We start from the raw sequence: 13396 nt of genomic DNA, 5'->3' as shown, positions 1-13396 counted from the left end.
AGGACGAAGGTAAGGGAGGGACTCAGGGCACACAGTTGCCTGACAGAGAGGACGTTTCTCTCAACCCCGGGTCTGTTCCCACTGGTGACTGTACTCACAGGCCTGAGGGCAGCAGCAGGACTCCGGGCAGCAGGGACAGCGGATGTAGCAGCAGCAGCTGTGAGGACAGCACTGGCACCAGCAGATCCCCACCAGGACGAAGAAGAGAAAGACTCCCAGGATCACCAGGCCAACAAATACCCATTCTGCAAGGACGCACAGAGAAATCCACGCTCAAGGTGGCCCACAGGCAGGCCAGGTGCACGCTCACCCCATGGGGCCCGGGGAAGGAAGCATCTTGTCACAGAGCCCTCCCTGTCATCCCCCACCAAACTCAGGAGGAATTCTGGAGTGAGAACACAGAACACTTCCCAGGGCTGGACGTGGAGAAGGAAGAAGGTTCCCTGGGTCATGCTGAGCTCACATAATGACGAACACAAAGCATAATGGGGGAGCTTCAGGGACCCCTCTTAGGGAAAGGGTTTACCAAATCTTTTGTAGTGTCAGGACAAGGAAGGCCAAGAGCAGGACTCCTGGCTGCGGGGAAGGGAGTTTTGCTTGCTTGATTCTGAACTGGTGAGTCCTGGAATATATCTCTTTTGTAGTCAAGTTAATCTTGACTGTAAGTCAAAAGTGTAACCCTGAGAAAAAATTCTCGATGTCTGCCTGGTCCAAATCCAAGCATATTTAAGTGGCCATCCTGTAACGCCTTCCCTGTATTCATCATCAGGGCTGAGATTAAGCCTTTTGCTTATGCCTGTATACCCAACTATAGACAGTGGGTGTTTCCCCACTGGGAAACACCGGAGACAGTCTCAGATAGAGAAGACACTGTCTCTGTCCCAAGGGTGGTCTGGTTGATCACACTCAGGGTGACCGTGCTAGTGAGCCAGCAGTGCCAAGGCTAAAGGGGCTCATGGCTTCATGACTGGCAGGGTGGATGTGCGTATATCTGGCTACATCTGCTGTTTTCAAAGTTCTGCCAGCACTGAACAGGAATTCACCTTCATTTTGCCCACCCAAAAGATTAAAAAGTAACATTCCATTTGCTTAGATAAAAATGGCTGTGGCCCTACAGTGACTGGCCTGTATGTCATGATTTTGGGACTTGGCTATAGGACCCAACTTCCCACTGGGGGAGCCCGGGGACAGATGACAGTGAGACACACTTTCCTTTAAAAAGTCAAAAGATTAAAGTGACTCATTTTGATTGAAAGTTATCTGCCCCAAATTCCCTTCACAATGAGCTTCACGTAAGTGTTGTTTCTTGAGTTTTGCTTATTAAATATTCCTTCCACTAAGTGGACATTCAGTTGGTGCTTGAGAATTTGGCATTTTTGCTATATAAAGAGTTTTGTGATAATGGTAGAATTATTTGACCTTTGTTTAGAATATACTTTCCTCAGAGGAAAAACAAACAACATATGTTTCCTGAAAATCCCTCCACACATGCATCTGAAATCCATTCAAATTCAGCAGGTCCACCTCCCCTCAGTGAGGAAATGAGAAGGCGGTGTGCCTGGCTAGAACAGTCTGGAGGGCATTCTTTGCTCAGGACAAAAGAGAGCTGAGGACTCCCTGGGCCTTAGCAATAACAGAGTAATATAATGTAGCCTGAGACAGATAAGAACCGTGAGAATGAGAAGCACTACGTGGAGTTTAAGCTACAACATGGACCAGGTCTTCAAGGATAAAAGACTGGCAGGTGGTCTAGGGGTAATTTCGTGGTGGGGACACAATGGTGGAGACACCTGTTGGGGAGGATCCTAATGTTACATCATTTAAAAGAACAAATAAATTTAATTTAAAAGTTAAATTAAATTATAAAAAAAAGAGGACTGGCAGGTCCTTGGAGAAACAAAAGAACGTTTTCTATGAAAGGATTCCAGGAGTACAGTGGGAGGGAAATTCAGGCGCCCCAGTACCAAATGTGAAAAGTACAGTAACTCTTTTTTGGGATACTGGGAGATACAACATCTAGTTTGAAACAATGCAATGTAACATTGTATGTGTGTGCATGTGTCTGTATGTATGTGATGAATATATATATATATATATATATATATATATATATATATATATATGGAACTCTGGACAAGAGGATCACAAAGTAGTTTCTATCTGTGTTCTTGGGACCAACATCAATAAGAAAACTGTCTGCATCTGGCTGGCAACTAATGGGAAAGGGCAAGGAGAACTCATCAAAGAATAATTGGTGAAGTTCAACTGTGAAGATTCTGGATGCTTCTTAAAACTTGAATCAAGATGAAATCAATGGCTAGGAATATTTCTGTATCTCTTTGTTGTTCCCAACTATTAGGCAGTTCTTAAACCTTTGGCAGAAACCCTCCAAAGCAAGATTGAATCATACCCTTTCCAACTCCCTGAGTTTGGATATGCCCTCTGCCATAGGTCATTTGAATTTCTCTCTGAGACTCCTTCCATTCAGGTGACTACTGTGCTCTGCCAAACTACCGTCTGCTTGTCTACACTGGTGTGTCCAATCTAAGCCACATAAAAAGGCAGAGGTGTGCATTTGGGGAGGTGTTTTTGACATATGGTCCAGGGAACTCAGGGATTTAGGGGACCCAAGAAGTCCCTGAAGTTGTATGCAAAGCAACTTAAATCTGTAAATCCATACTTTTCTTTTTTTTTTTTTGTCTTAGAAAGAAAAGTTTATTTTAGGAAAAAGGACAAAGAAGAATGACTCCCAGGTATAAGGTACCTGGGAGGGGCCAAGATGTGCCCCATAAATCCATACTTTTCAAGGAACGAGGGCTATATAGCTTTTATAAAGTTTGAAAAATATTATGATAAAGTTATGAAAGGTAATTCAGAGTTACATGGCTGTATGTAAACATTGTGAACATGTAACTCAGGGAATAAGGAATGCAGATAAATAACGATTCTGTTAAGGATACTTATAGTTTTCTGGGTATAGCTGAAATACCTAGACAGGCATGGAGATTGCCAGAGAGCTTGCATGCCTGACACTGAGGGACTGGATGCCCCTCTCAGCCTATTTTTGTTTATCGTTATTCTTTTAGGACCTAGTGACAGAAGGAATACAATTTCAAGTCTCTTCCAATGGTCTCAGGTCATCCTGGAAAAGACCACAGACACATATAGACATATAGATAATTAAAGGAGCAATTAGTGACAAGGGCAGAATAAGACAGATGGAGTCACAGCAAATTAAGCAAGTAGAGTTAAATGGCTGAATACCTGGCATTATCTCCACAGCAAAACTGGGCAAGAGATCAGCAAGCAGCCCTGTCCTGCCTAGAAGAGGTGGAAGGGAAAGAAGGAAAGAGGTTACTCCAAACGAAAACACTGCCTGAAGCCTGACTCACTGGTGCCTTCCTCCGTGGGCCATGGCTCATGCTCATTGTGGTATGGAAGGCAGCAGCACATTGCCAAGGCTGGGTTCACTCAAGAGAATGACCTTCCCCGCAATCTCTGGCAGCGATCTTAGTGACCTCTGCATCTGAACTTGGTGGAAGCAAACCCAGGACTCTCTCCGCTTCACTATGAAAATCCCTGCTTGAGCAGACTGACACACACCATCTCCACTCATGTATTCATCCTTCTCCACGTATTTTATTGGAAAATCTAACCCATCTGTATCCAAACGTTCAACCTACATTTTCATACATCCATACACAGTCCTGGGGCCATATAAAAACCAAAAGTACATATTTGGTTTTAACATGGATTCATTTCCTCACATGATTCTATTTATAGCCTAAAGATATTTCAATGATTAAAATTTTCAAGGGCTAGGGAAAGATAGCACTAGATCAGTTACACACTGTTCTACACTTCTTTTGGCTTCAGAAATACCATGCACATATGTATATGGTATGGCTTTTCCATATGGCACCCACAGCTGGTGTTGCATGGGCCCAAGTACCTTCTGCACGATATGACATAGAAGCATAAAGGCTGGTGTTGAGAAGGTGCCCCTTGGGGGCTTTGAGGGCCAAAGAGTTGGCAAGAATCAAAACACTGGAAGATGTGAGGAAGGAGGTTTGCCTTTCCAAAAATTAGCCTGATTTAGAGAAAGAAGTTCTTGAATGCTTCTACCATGTTCCCACATCAAGGTAACTGTAAAGGCCCTGATAGTTCTTATACCTCTGTATAAGCTCTACTGTTCTGAAGCCTTACTAACCAGCTAGAAAGTTGTACTAGGAAACAACTAGCAAAATGCCAAACAACTAGCAGACTTGTGATGGTAAAAGGTGACTGTGGTACTAAGGGTGTAACTGAACCTTTTTTCCTTTATGCGTGTGACCTAGGCCTCTCCAATTGAACTGCACAATAGAAAGATTTTGTGAGTAATGGGTAATTTTAATTTTTCTAGTAATTACATCGAAAGAGTTTGAAAAACCCAAATGAAATTACTAATATTTTTCACTAAAACCACCATGGACAAAATATTAACACTTCAAAAGTCCAGCAGCCACAGGTTGCAATCTCTGTGGGGTATGTTTCATGCATAAGCATCTAGGTCATTTAGAAAATAAGCTTTCCATCTTCACTGGTGGCACAGGTGGTTGAGCGTAGTGCTGTGAAGCTGTCCGTGGCCTCTGCAGTGCGGGTTCGATCTTGGCCGACCCGGGAGATAGCCACATGACAGGGCAGACCTCTCCTGTCTTGCCCGCTTCTCACCTCAGCAATGTTTTTGGTTCATCTGCCTGTTCTGCTCCCCGCTCTGTCTCTGTTGAATCCTCTCACCCTCCCGCACATCTGGTCTGTACCCTGGTTCAGAAGGATAAATAAAAACATCTTTATTTATAAATATAAATATAAATAAAAGGCATGGAGTATAAATAAAAACATCTTTAAAAAAAAAAAAAAGAAAAGCAGCTTTCCTGTTAGTTTGCAGGGATATGTCAGAGAAAAAGTTATCTATGTGTAGCTTAGGTTTTGAGTTTAAAGATCATGGTTGGTCACTGGTCCTCTTCTCTGTCAAACCCCACCCTCCCACCACCACCATAGAAAAGCAGCTCTAACAAAGGTTAAGGAAAAAGCAGCTCCCCAAGGGCATTAGAGGGTGCTGTGTAGGGGCAAGGTATTAGGGGATCAGGTAAAAGGGACCCCGGCTCGCTTTACATTTTCTTGGCTCTCCTTCACCGTACAAGGCCCATGTAGTGAATGTGTCTTGATCATGCCTCCTGTATGAGTATTGGTCTCATACCTGAACAGTTCACTGGAACCAGAATCCATTCCAAGGGAAGAATAAGACAGATGGAGTCAGCAAATTAAGCAAGTAGAGTTAAATGGCTGAATACCTGGCATTATCTCCACAGCAAAACTGGGCTTCCCTTCCAAGGGAAGGGAAGCATGGAGTGGGTGATGTAAGCTAGTTCTGTTTTAGGTTTTGGTTCCTCCATCTTGTACAGCTGAAATAGTAAGCATGGTCTGCTCCTTGCAAGTGCTCTTGGAAGGACAAGTGGGAGACGAGTGGGGCATTGGAAAAAGACACCCTGAAGGAAACTTCTCAGACCAATCTTTGGCCTAAGTCTTCAGGAACGGCTGAAAGGGTCTCTAAGGCTCACATACTGTCCAGTTCTCAAGCCTACCAATGCTTTAAACATCTCTAGATGTGCCAACCCCCAGGTCATTAATTATATTTGTAATACAAATGTTATTGATATAAGCTACCAATTTGTACATTTTCCCAGGAAATTGCTTCTGGGAAAACTATTAACTTTATTATTTTTTTTAAGATTTATTTATTTATGCATATAAGAACTGGGGTACAGGCGAGAGGTGTGGGAGGGTACAGGCCAGAGGAGTCACCAGAGACAGAGTGGGGAGCAGAACAGGCAGACTGACTAAAATACACTGCTGAGGGGAGCGGTGGGCAAGACAGGAGAGGTCTGCTGTGCCGTGTGGGTCAGCTACCTGGCTGGGGATCGAATTCCTGCTGTAGTGGCTGCAGATAGCCTCAAAGTGCTGTGTCTTAACCCCTTGAGCCACCAGGGAGGCCCCCAACTATTAACTTTAAAAAGTCCACGCATCAAGGAATATACAGTGCTTGTACATGTTATATTGAACATATTATCTTGGAGAAATGGTGGACTGGGAGTCAGGGTATTTAGGGCAGCTTGGCCATGGGTTTTCTAAGTAATTACTATAGTTATTTTCTTCCTCCTTCTAGGTCTCAATTTTTTCCTTAGTCAATTGAAGTGGATGATAAATATGGAGACCATATATCTTGGTTTGCCTGGGACAGTCCTGGTTTATGCCTACTGCCATGATGTAATGATTAAGAGCATCCCGTTTTTTGTGTTTGTTTTTTTTTTTTTAACTCTCAAAGTGTTCCAGTTTGGAAAATTAATTACGAGGTCACCCTTATCTATAACATTTGTAGGTCTCAAATCTGTCTATAGGAACCAACAGGTGACACAAATAAGCACAGATGACCAAAACTAATATAACAGGAACAGTGGCGATGTAGCAGACTGCCGCTCTGTACCTATAGGGGCTGTGACCATTCACCTCTAGCCAAGAGGTAACCCACAGGAGTGTGTCTTCGGGGTTGCTGGTCCGCCTATGTCCATTTGCCAATCCTCATATTTTCATGCAAAACATCTTAATTTTCAAATATTGGAAATCAATTCATAGATTTTTTTTAATCAAATGGACAAGCCATATAAAATATGTCTATGAGTTGGATAGAACCCAGAGATGATGCACTGGCGACCACAGAGGGGTAGAAACACAGACATATTTATGGGTGGATAAACACAGAAGTTAGACTTGCGCGAAACATCTTAATTTTCAAATATTGGAAATCAATTCATAGATTTTTTTTAATCAAATGGACAAGCCATATAAAATATGTCTATGAGTTGGATAGAACCCAGAGATGACGCACTGGCGACCACAGAGGGGTAGAAACACAGACATATTTATGGGTGGATAAACACAGAAGTTAGACTTGCCAATAGGCTGTTTAGGATGCCTTGGTGGCATCTGACACTGCTTTACACACAGAATAAGCTCTAGGCACTTGTGTTCAGATTAAAACCTAAAAGCAACAGTATAACACATCAAATTGTTGGCCCTTCTTATTTCCGGAGAGAGCTCATAGAAGAACATGGAAGAACAAGAACACACTTTAAATTTCTTACATATATAATTAAAAATTTTGACATAAGGAAAGGGTGGTACCAGCAATATGGAAAGGAGATCCACAAAGCTTGTCACTCCAACAGAAAGACCAAGCTTCTCATCTCCCCAAAGCAATAGCCAATAGCTGTTGCTTCAGAAGGTGAAGGTTTCCCACAATGCACCTGTGTAGTGTTAGCCCCAGTGTGTTGTCAGTGACAGACTCTTAACAGTAAATTGGGTGAAACTAAATGTCTTCAGAATTCAAAACATAGTAGGAGTGTTGGGGGGAGCAGTTAATACTACTATTAGTGAGCATGCAGAGCTCTCTGACTTTTACCCTGAGATTTATATTTTAATGGGATTCAAGGCAGTTTAAAAAGTGGATTTATGCTGGCATCCTATATATCTGAACATCATCTTGCTTCCAGCTTCTTGCTTAACAATTTCTGAGAAATGCTACTGCCAGTTAGAAATGCTCTATCTTTTCTTCCTGTTCTATTCTTTCATGTCCTATGAAGGTCTGCTCTTAGAGAGGCCGAACAATTGAAGTAAATACTTTCTAGATTTTAGCAGTGCTTTACCAACACTTGTGAATTACCGTCATTCTTCCAGGATTCAGTTTAAGAGCGGCAATTACAAGTCACTTTAACATCTGAGAAAGGGATGGAAAGCAGACCCTGCAAATAGAAGGCCACATTTATTCTTTTCAACCCCCAGCTCAAGCTATCAGTAGAAAACACAGTTTTCATGAAAGCACTCAAACAGTTTTCCCCAAACCTTGCAGAATCCATTACTTTAAAGAAATTTCCACATGAATAGGCCAAACAAATCGGGCATACTAATACTTTTTACAGACACACACCCCAATGTCATTTTCATACCAAACTGTCAAGTACTCCCAAGTTGAACAGGTTCATATATTTTGGGTTGAATGGTCAGGATAGAAACATGCATTGTGAATAAAGTAACTTAGAGATTGGACCTATCTCGTTCCCTATTTCAGCTGTTTGCTGCCCCTGCCACCTTGAAGTTATCCCCAGCTGAGCTTTTTGTGCATATTCTTGAGAACGAGCTCACTTTTGGAATGTCTCCAATTCATTCATTCATTCAATCAAAAAAGAAACATGCATTGTGCCAGGTGGTGACAGAGAGAAGCAAGGACATCATCCCAACACTCGAGGGGCACAAAGCCCATATAGCTTGTCCAAAAGTGTAAGAACTCAGTTTTAGCTATCTGCTTCTGTTTCACAAGACTTACAAAGGTCAAGGACTTTCTTCCTGCCAAATCCAGGGTTTCTAGCTTTGCATTAACTTTTCTGTTTTCTGACATCAGCTTCCATGTGGTGCTCGAGTCCTTCCCCAGAGACAAAGTCCTTGCCTAGTTTCCCACTTTGCTTGTATTCATGGCATTATCCTTGTACATTTCACAATCAATCACGTCCCAGTGACATTCCCCGAGGCTCTGATACTTTTTTTCTTGGTAGGCCAGACCCTTTGTGACAGGATTTACTTACCTTCTTTACGAAGATAACCAGCTAAGTCACTTCTCAGTCTCCTGTTTTGTTCAAATCCTTACTACACACAGCCTGCAAGACTCTGAAATATGTTGACAGAGTCCTGTAAGAATGCTCACTAAGAACAAGTGTCCTCCTCTGTGCTTTTGAGGGCCACTACACACTTTCATTAAATCATTTTGCTCCAGCCTGCAAAGATTGCTTTACATTTGCTGGGAAAGCAGGGCACAAACCCCTCCAGGGCAGGGAATGCTGTGAGCTTGGCTTCCCTGGCAGCACAGGACCTTGCAGTGTTTCCTGGAGCAAATCCCCCCATTGTTTGGTTTGCTGGGCTTCTGGCTGGACTTCTGATGCACTGTTTGTTCTAGTGACTTGTATCCATCCCAGATGGAAATAGGCTCTTAATAAGAAAATGAAGGAATCAGTCACTCATTCAGCACTATTCTATGTAATGGGGGATATTTAGTTACCCCTGATTCAGGGCTTAATACCAGGAGCATCCTGTAGTCATTGTGTTAGGGGGAAAGGAGGTCCTGAGCTGCTGCCCTATAACAATTGGAACATCCCAAAATGTCACCACGCCATCTAGGGGTATAGACATACTGCCACACTCCTCACCCCAACAAATTGGAAACCACCATGCTAGCATATTTTGAAGGTAGTCACTTCAGAGATACAATATTTTAGCCAAAAATATTGGTGTGTCTCTACTCTTAAGCTTAAATCCACGCTCCGATTATTAGTCCATGTCTTCAAAGTGCAATGGAAGGTACAGAAGTTCTGGATTTAGGACAAACTTGTTTCCAGATCCTGCTACTCAACCACAGACATATTCACTGCATTTGTGAAATGGAGAAATAACACACTTCCTTGGCCCTCATGATTTCACACTGCTGACAGTATAATTATTTCCACTTCTCTGAACTTATCAACTTGGGAGTTCTCCTGGGGTGTGATGATACACTGTACAAATGAGCCTTCTGTGTGGGACAATCAAGGATGCTTTCTTCCTCGGCTCCTTGAGGTTCCCTTTTTTCTTCTGTTTAATGCACATCTGGGCTCCATCTCGCTTCCAAGTTTTCCTGAAATGCCCTAGATCCATTTTTAAGGATGTATCCACCCCCCTGTTCTCTCAGCTCCTAACCTTCCAAAATGTTTCTCTCCTCAGTCTTTGAGGAGAGCAGATGCCTTTATCTGGCCCGTTAAGTATGAAGTTGTTTCTATGGCTATTTGGAATCCCAAGTAGATGGGAAATTTCCCAAGGGCATACACATTCCAGTTTTTATTCTGTATTCCCATGGCAACCATGCATTCAATGTCTATAGTTTATGATTATTCATCACAAATGTGGAGATAGCTTCCCTTTCTTTTATATATATATATATATATATTTATAAACTATGTATTTATAAGCATTTCATGTTTGTCCTTTTTCTTTTTTGTATTATTTACATTTTAGCTTACTTTAAATTATAGTGAATAATTCTGACAGTGAATTTTCTCCGTAAAATTACTAGTATTGAATCATCTGTCATTAACTGTCAATAAATGCTCTGTGATTTTGGGCAGTGATTATATAAGCTTGGCCAATAGCCTTGAATTTCCATTTACATAGGATTCTAGAATCAGATGTTAAGTTAAAAAGGATTTCAGAGGTGATCTAATTTACCACCTATCCCATTTTTTTTCAGGAACTTGAGGCTCAAAGAGATTAAGAATCTTATCCAAAGTCACATAGCTAACTAATGATTGAACCAAGAGTAAAATCTGGACCTACTCACCCAGATTCCAGTACTTCCTCCCATGTCTCCTTCCCTTTCAAGATTTGTTTATCCTTAATTTAGAAATGTGCAGCAACACTTTCTAGTCTTCTAGCAGTGAGTGACCCTGCAATTTGTATTTGTGACATTATCGCTCTCTTCTACAATTAATTTAGGAATGAGGGAAATATTGAAGAGTGTTGAAAATTCTAGCACCTTTTAAAATTGCAAACTGAAAATGATTACTGAACACACCGTAACATAGGTGGTCTAATAAAAAGGCATTCACCATGCGGCTACAAACAAATAATAATAAAAATGATGCCTTTGCAAAATGCTATAAATGAGCCAACTCCCTGGCCCTGGAGAATGAAGGGATGCAAAAGAATCTTAGTGATATAACATGTTTGACTTGACCAAAGATGAAATGCAGAAGACAGCTAGATTTGATGTCAAAATGATGTGGGGAAGGGTGGGATTTAATGGAAGGAGGAAATTGAGTTTCTGGGTTCCCAGTGTGATTCACTGCACTCCATCCACCAGACTGGCATAGGTATCAAGATACAAAGACAGAAATCAAGAATGGCTGCTTTTAACCAAAATAGCCCTGGTGGTCCCAAGCAGACTAGAGGTACACAAAGCTTGGTAGGTCTTGGATTGTCAGAATTTCTGGCCAGTCCCTCTGACTAGCGGGCCCCCTCTCACTGTGAGGGTCTTGGACCACAGGGCATATTCCAGCCCCAAATTGGAGACACTACCCCGTGTGAACACAAGCCTGCACACTTGAATAGCGGCAGCTGGCTTTAGAGAAAAATGGAACGACTGTCCCTGACCAGTTTTCAAGGGCTACCATTCTTTCTTTCCAGGGCTGAGCCGATTTCTCGGTGCCTCCCCCTCCAAGGCGCGTCCCCTCCCTTACGCGCAGCCCGGGCCACCAACCACAATGGAACTGGCGGCTGCCCGGCTGCTGGCCGCTGTCGCCCCGGTAACCACGGTAACCGCAGGCTTCAGGAATGCACACTAATTGAAGCCGAGTTTCCTCCCACAGCGATAAGCAACAAGTGCAGCAAAAATAGTGAAACAGGCGGGATAAAGGCTGAGGGGGAGGGGGGCAGTCACAACGCAGGACTGGGGGGCTGGGGATTAGGTATGGGGAGCCAGTGCTTTAAAGGCCCCTTTTTGTCCTCCTAACAACCCAAGTCCTTCACCCTTCAGAAATCTTAGCGCCAGAGTTTTCAGCGAACAACTATTACTGCAAACCACCATCTCGGCGCTGTGTCTCTGCATGTTTCAGTAAATGGACAGAAATGTGCACATCCCAGGTCCCCAGGAATAAAATGCCAGCAAGAGTTTAGCAGGTGATTTTCCCTCAGGTCCTCTGGTTCTTCTTCAATCAAGAGGAGAGGCTTCTGTGGCCATCTACACAGTTCCAGTTCATGCCCATTGTCTGGGCATAAATTATTAATAGTCTCCTCTTTTTGCTCTCAAGAGTATACTGGTTTGGATGATAAATTATAAAGTCATGCTATCTGAAGTCTTCCCAGGGCCACGCAATCCTAATTCAAGCGTTAGGTATTCCCCAAACCTCTCCAGACTTATATGGCCTGCTACCTTATTCCTGTATTTGGAATAGGCAGCAAATACCTGTAATTAATGAAGGACGGTTTACTAAGAAATGGGGCATCCAATAGCAACCAAAAGATAGCATGCTGGAGAGAATGTTCTGAAATGCTCCAAGAGGGAGATTCCCAAGGCTATTGAAGGTCACCACTGGCAGGGCACTGCACAGATGTCACTGAGAAAACATGAATCTGTTGGAAATAGGATTTCCCATTCCCAGATGGTTCACTAAGTCCTCTGCCTATGGCGTGTGGGCTAAAGGAAAATAAGCTCTCCAGCAGGAATTCCAGAAGGCATCATGCCCTACACTGGGTTCCCTCAGATTATGTTAAACATACACTGGCGATAGATATGGGGGATGGGAAGGGGTGGGAGAAGGGAACTAACATTTACTGAGTTCTCATTGTTATGTGCCATTTAATCTCACAATAGGTCCTTCTATTCTACTGTGTAACTTTTATTACTCCTCCTCCAAGTTTACAGATAAAGAAACTAAGGCTCATCATACTGACTCATTCAAGATATGAGTCCAGGAATGTTGGACTCCAAAGCGCATGCTCTTCACAGTGGAACTTTATCCAGGATCCAGACAGACCTTTGGTCAAGAGCAGGGTTTTGCAACCTTGGCTTTATTGACATTTGGGGCTATATGATTTTTTTTGTCAAGGGGAGGAAAGTTTTCCTGTACATTGTAGGGTGCTTAGCAGCTTCCTTGGCCTCTATCCACTAGATGCCATAGCACCCCACAAATTGTGACAACCAAAATTGTTTCCAGACATTGCTAAATGACACCAGGGGGTCAAAATTGTCCCTTCTTGTGCAGAGATACCTAGGTGTTTAAAGGCACACTTTAAAGTGCGCCTTTAAATGCCTAGCTGTTTAAATAGGTTTAATCTTTGTTTGCATTGTTTTCTAATTGCTTCAGAAATCTAATTTTTATCTTCACCAAAAGATAGTGGTTATAGGGACAAGGGAGTATCATTTATTTTGTATCCTCACTGTGTTACAGATATATTGGGTTGTCAGAAAAGTCATGATGTATTTTTTCTGTCATGATTTTTCCGACAACCCAATAGCATGCAAAACCACTAGTTATATTTAAATATAAATCACACTCGAAGCAAAACTGACTCCAGGGTGCTTATGAAAGAGAAAGGTTGTGATTAAGCAAGAGAGAGGTTCAAAGGCCATAGTAGCTTCTCACAAAGAGCAAAAGGCATGATCTCACATCTTTGGGAAAAACACATACACCCTCTGTCCCGCAGGCAGTAGAACTTCTGCTATTGACAGTCATTAACTGGAATCAGGTTGTAGTTGATGTCTCGCTAACTTTTCTGGTTC

General features: G+C 42.6%; 1 protein-coding gene and 1 pseudogene across 2 annotated transcripts in view; one reads left to right on the top strand and one right to left on the bottom strand.

The window, feature by feature from the left end:
• The window catches only part of LOC311182427 (glyceraldehyde-3-phosphate dehydrogenase-like), a 264611-nt pseudogene that overhangs the window by 214568 nt on the left and 36647 nt on the right, over positions 1-13396 (top strand). The window lies entirely within an intron of this gene.
• ILDR2 (immunoglobulin like domain containing receptor 2) overlaps positions 1-13396 on the bottom strand; it is a gene marked incomplete at its 3' end in the record, with an annotated part of 56120 nt that overhangs the window by 16599 nt on the left and 26125 nt on the right. Inside the window, exons 4-5 of the mRNA XM_084251189.1 lie at positions 3265-3321; positions 99-245 (exon numbers count right to left, since the gene is read on the bottom strand). Of these exons, the coding sequence (XP_084107315.1) occupies positions 99-245; positions 3265-3321 (204 nt within the window). The remainder of the gene's footprint in view (positions 1-98; positions 246-3264; positions 3322-13396) is intronic.

Source organism: Talpa europaea, assembly GCF_964194135.1.
Source record: "Talpa europaea genome assembly, chromosome: 12".
Taxonomy (NCBI): Eukaryota; Metazoa; Chordata; class Mammalia; order Eulipotyphla; family Talpidae; genus Talpa; species Talpa europaea.
This window is presented reverse-complemented; position numbering and strand designations above follow the sequence as displayed.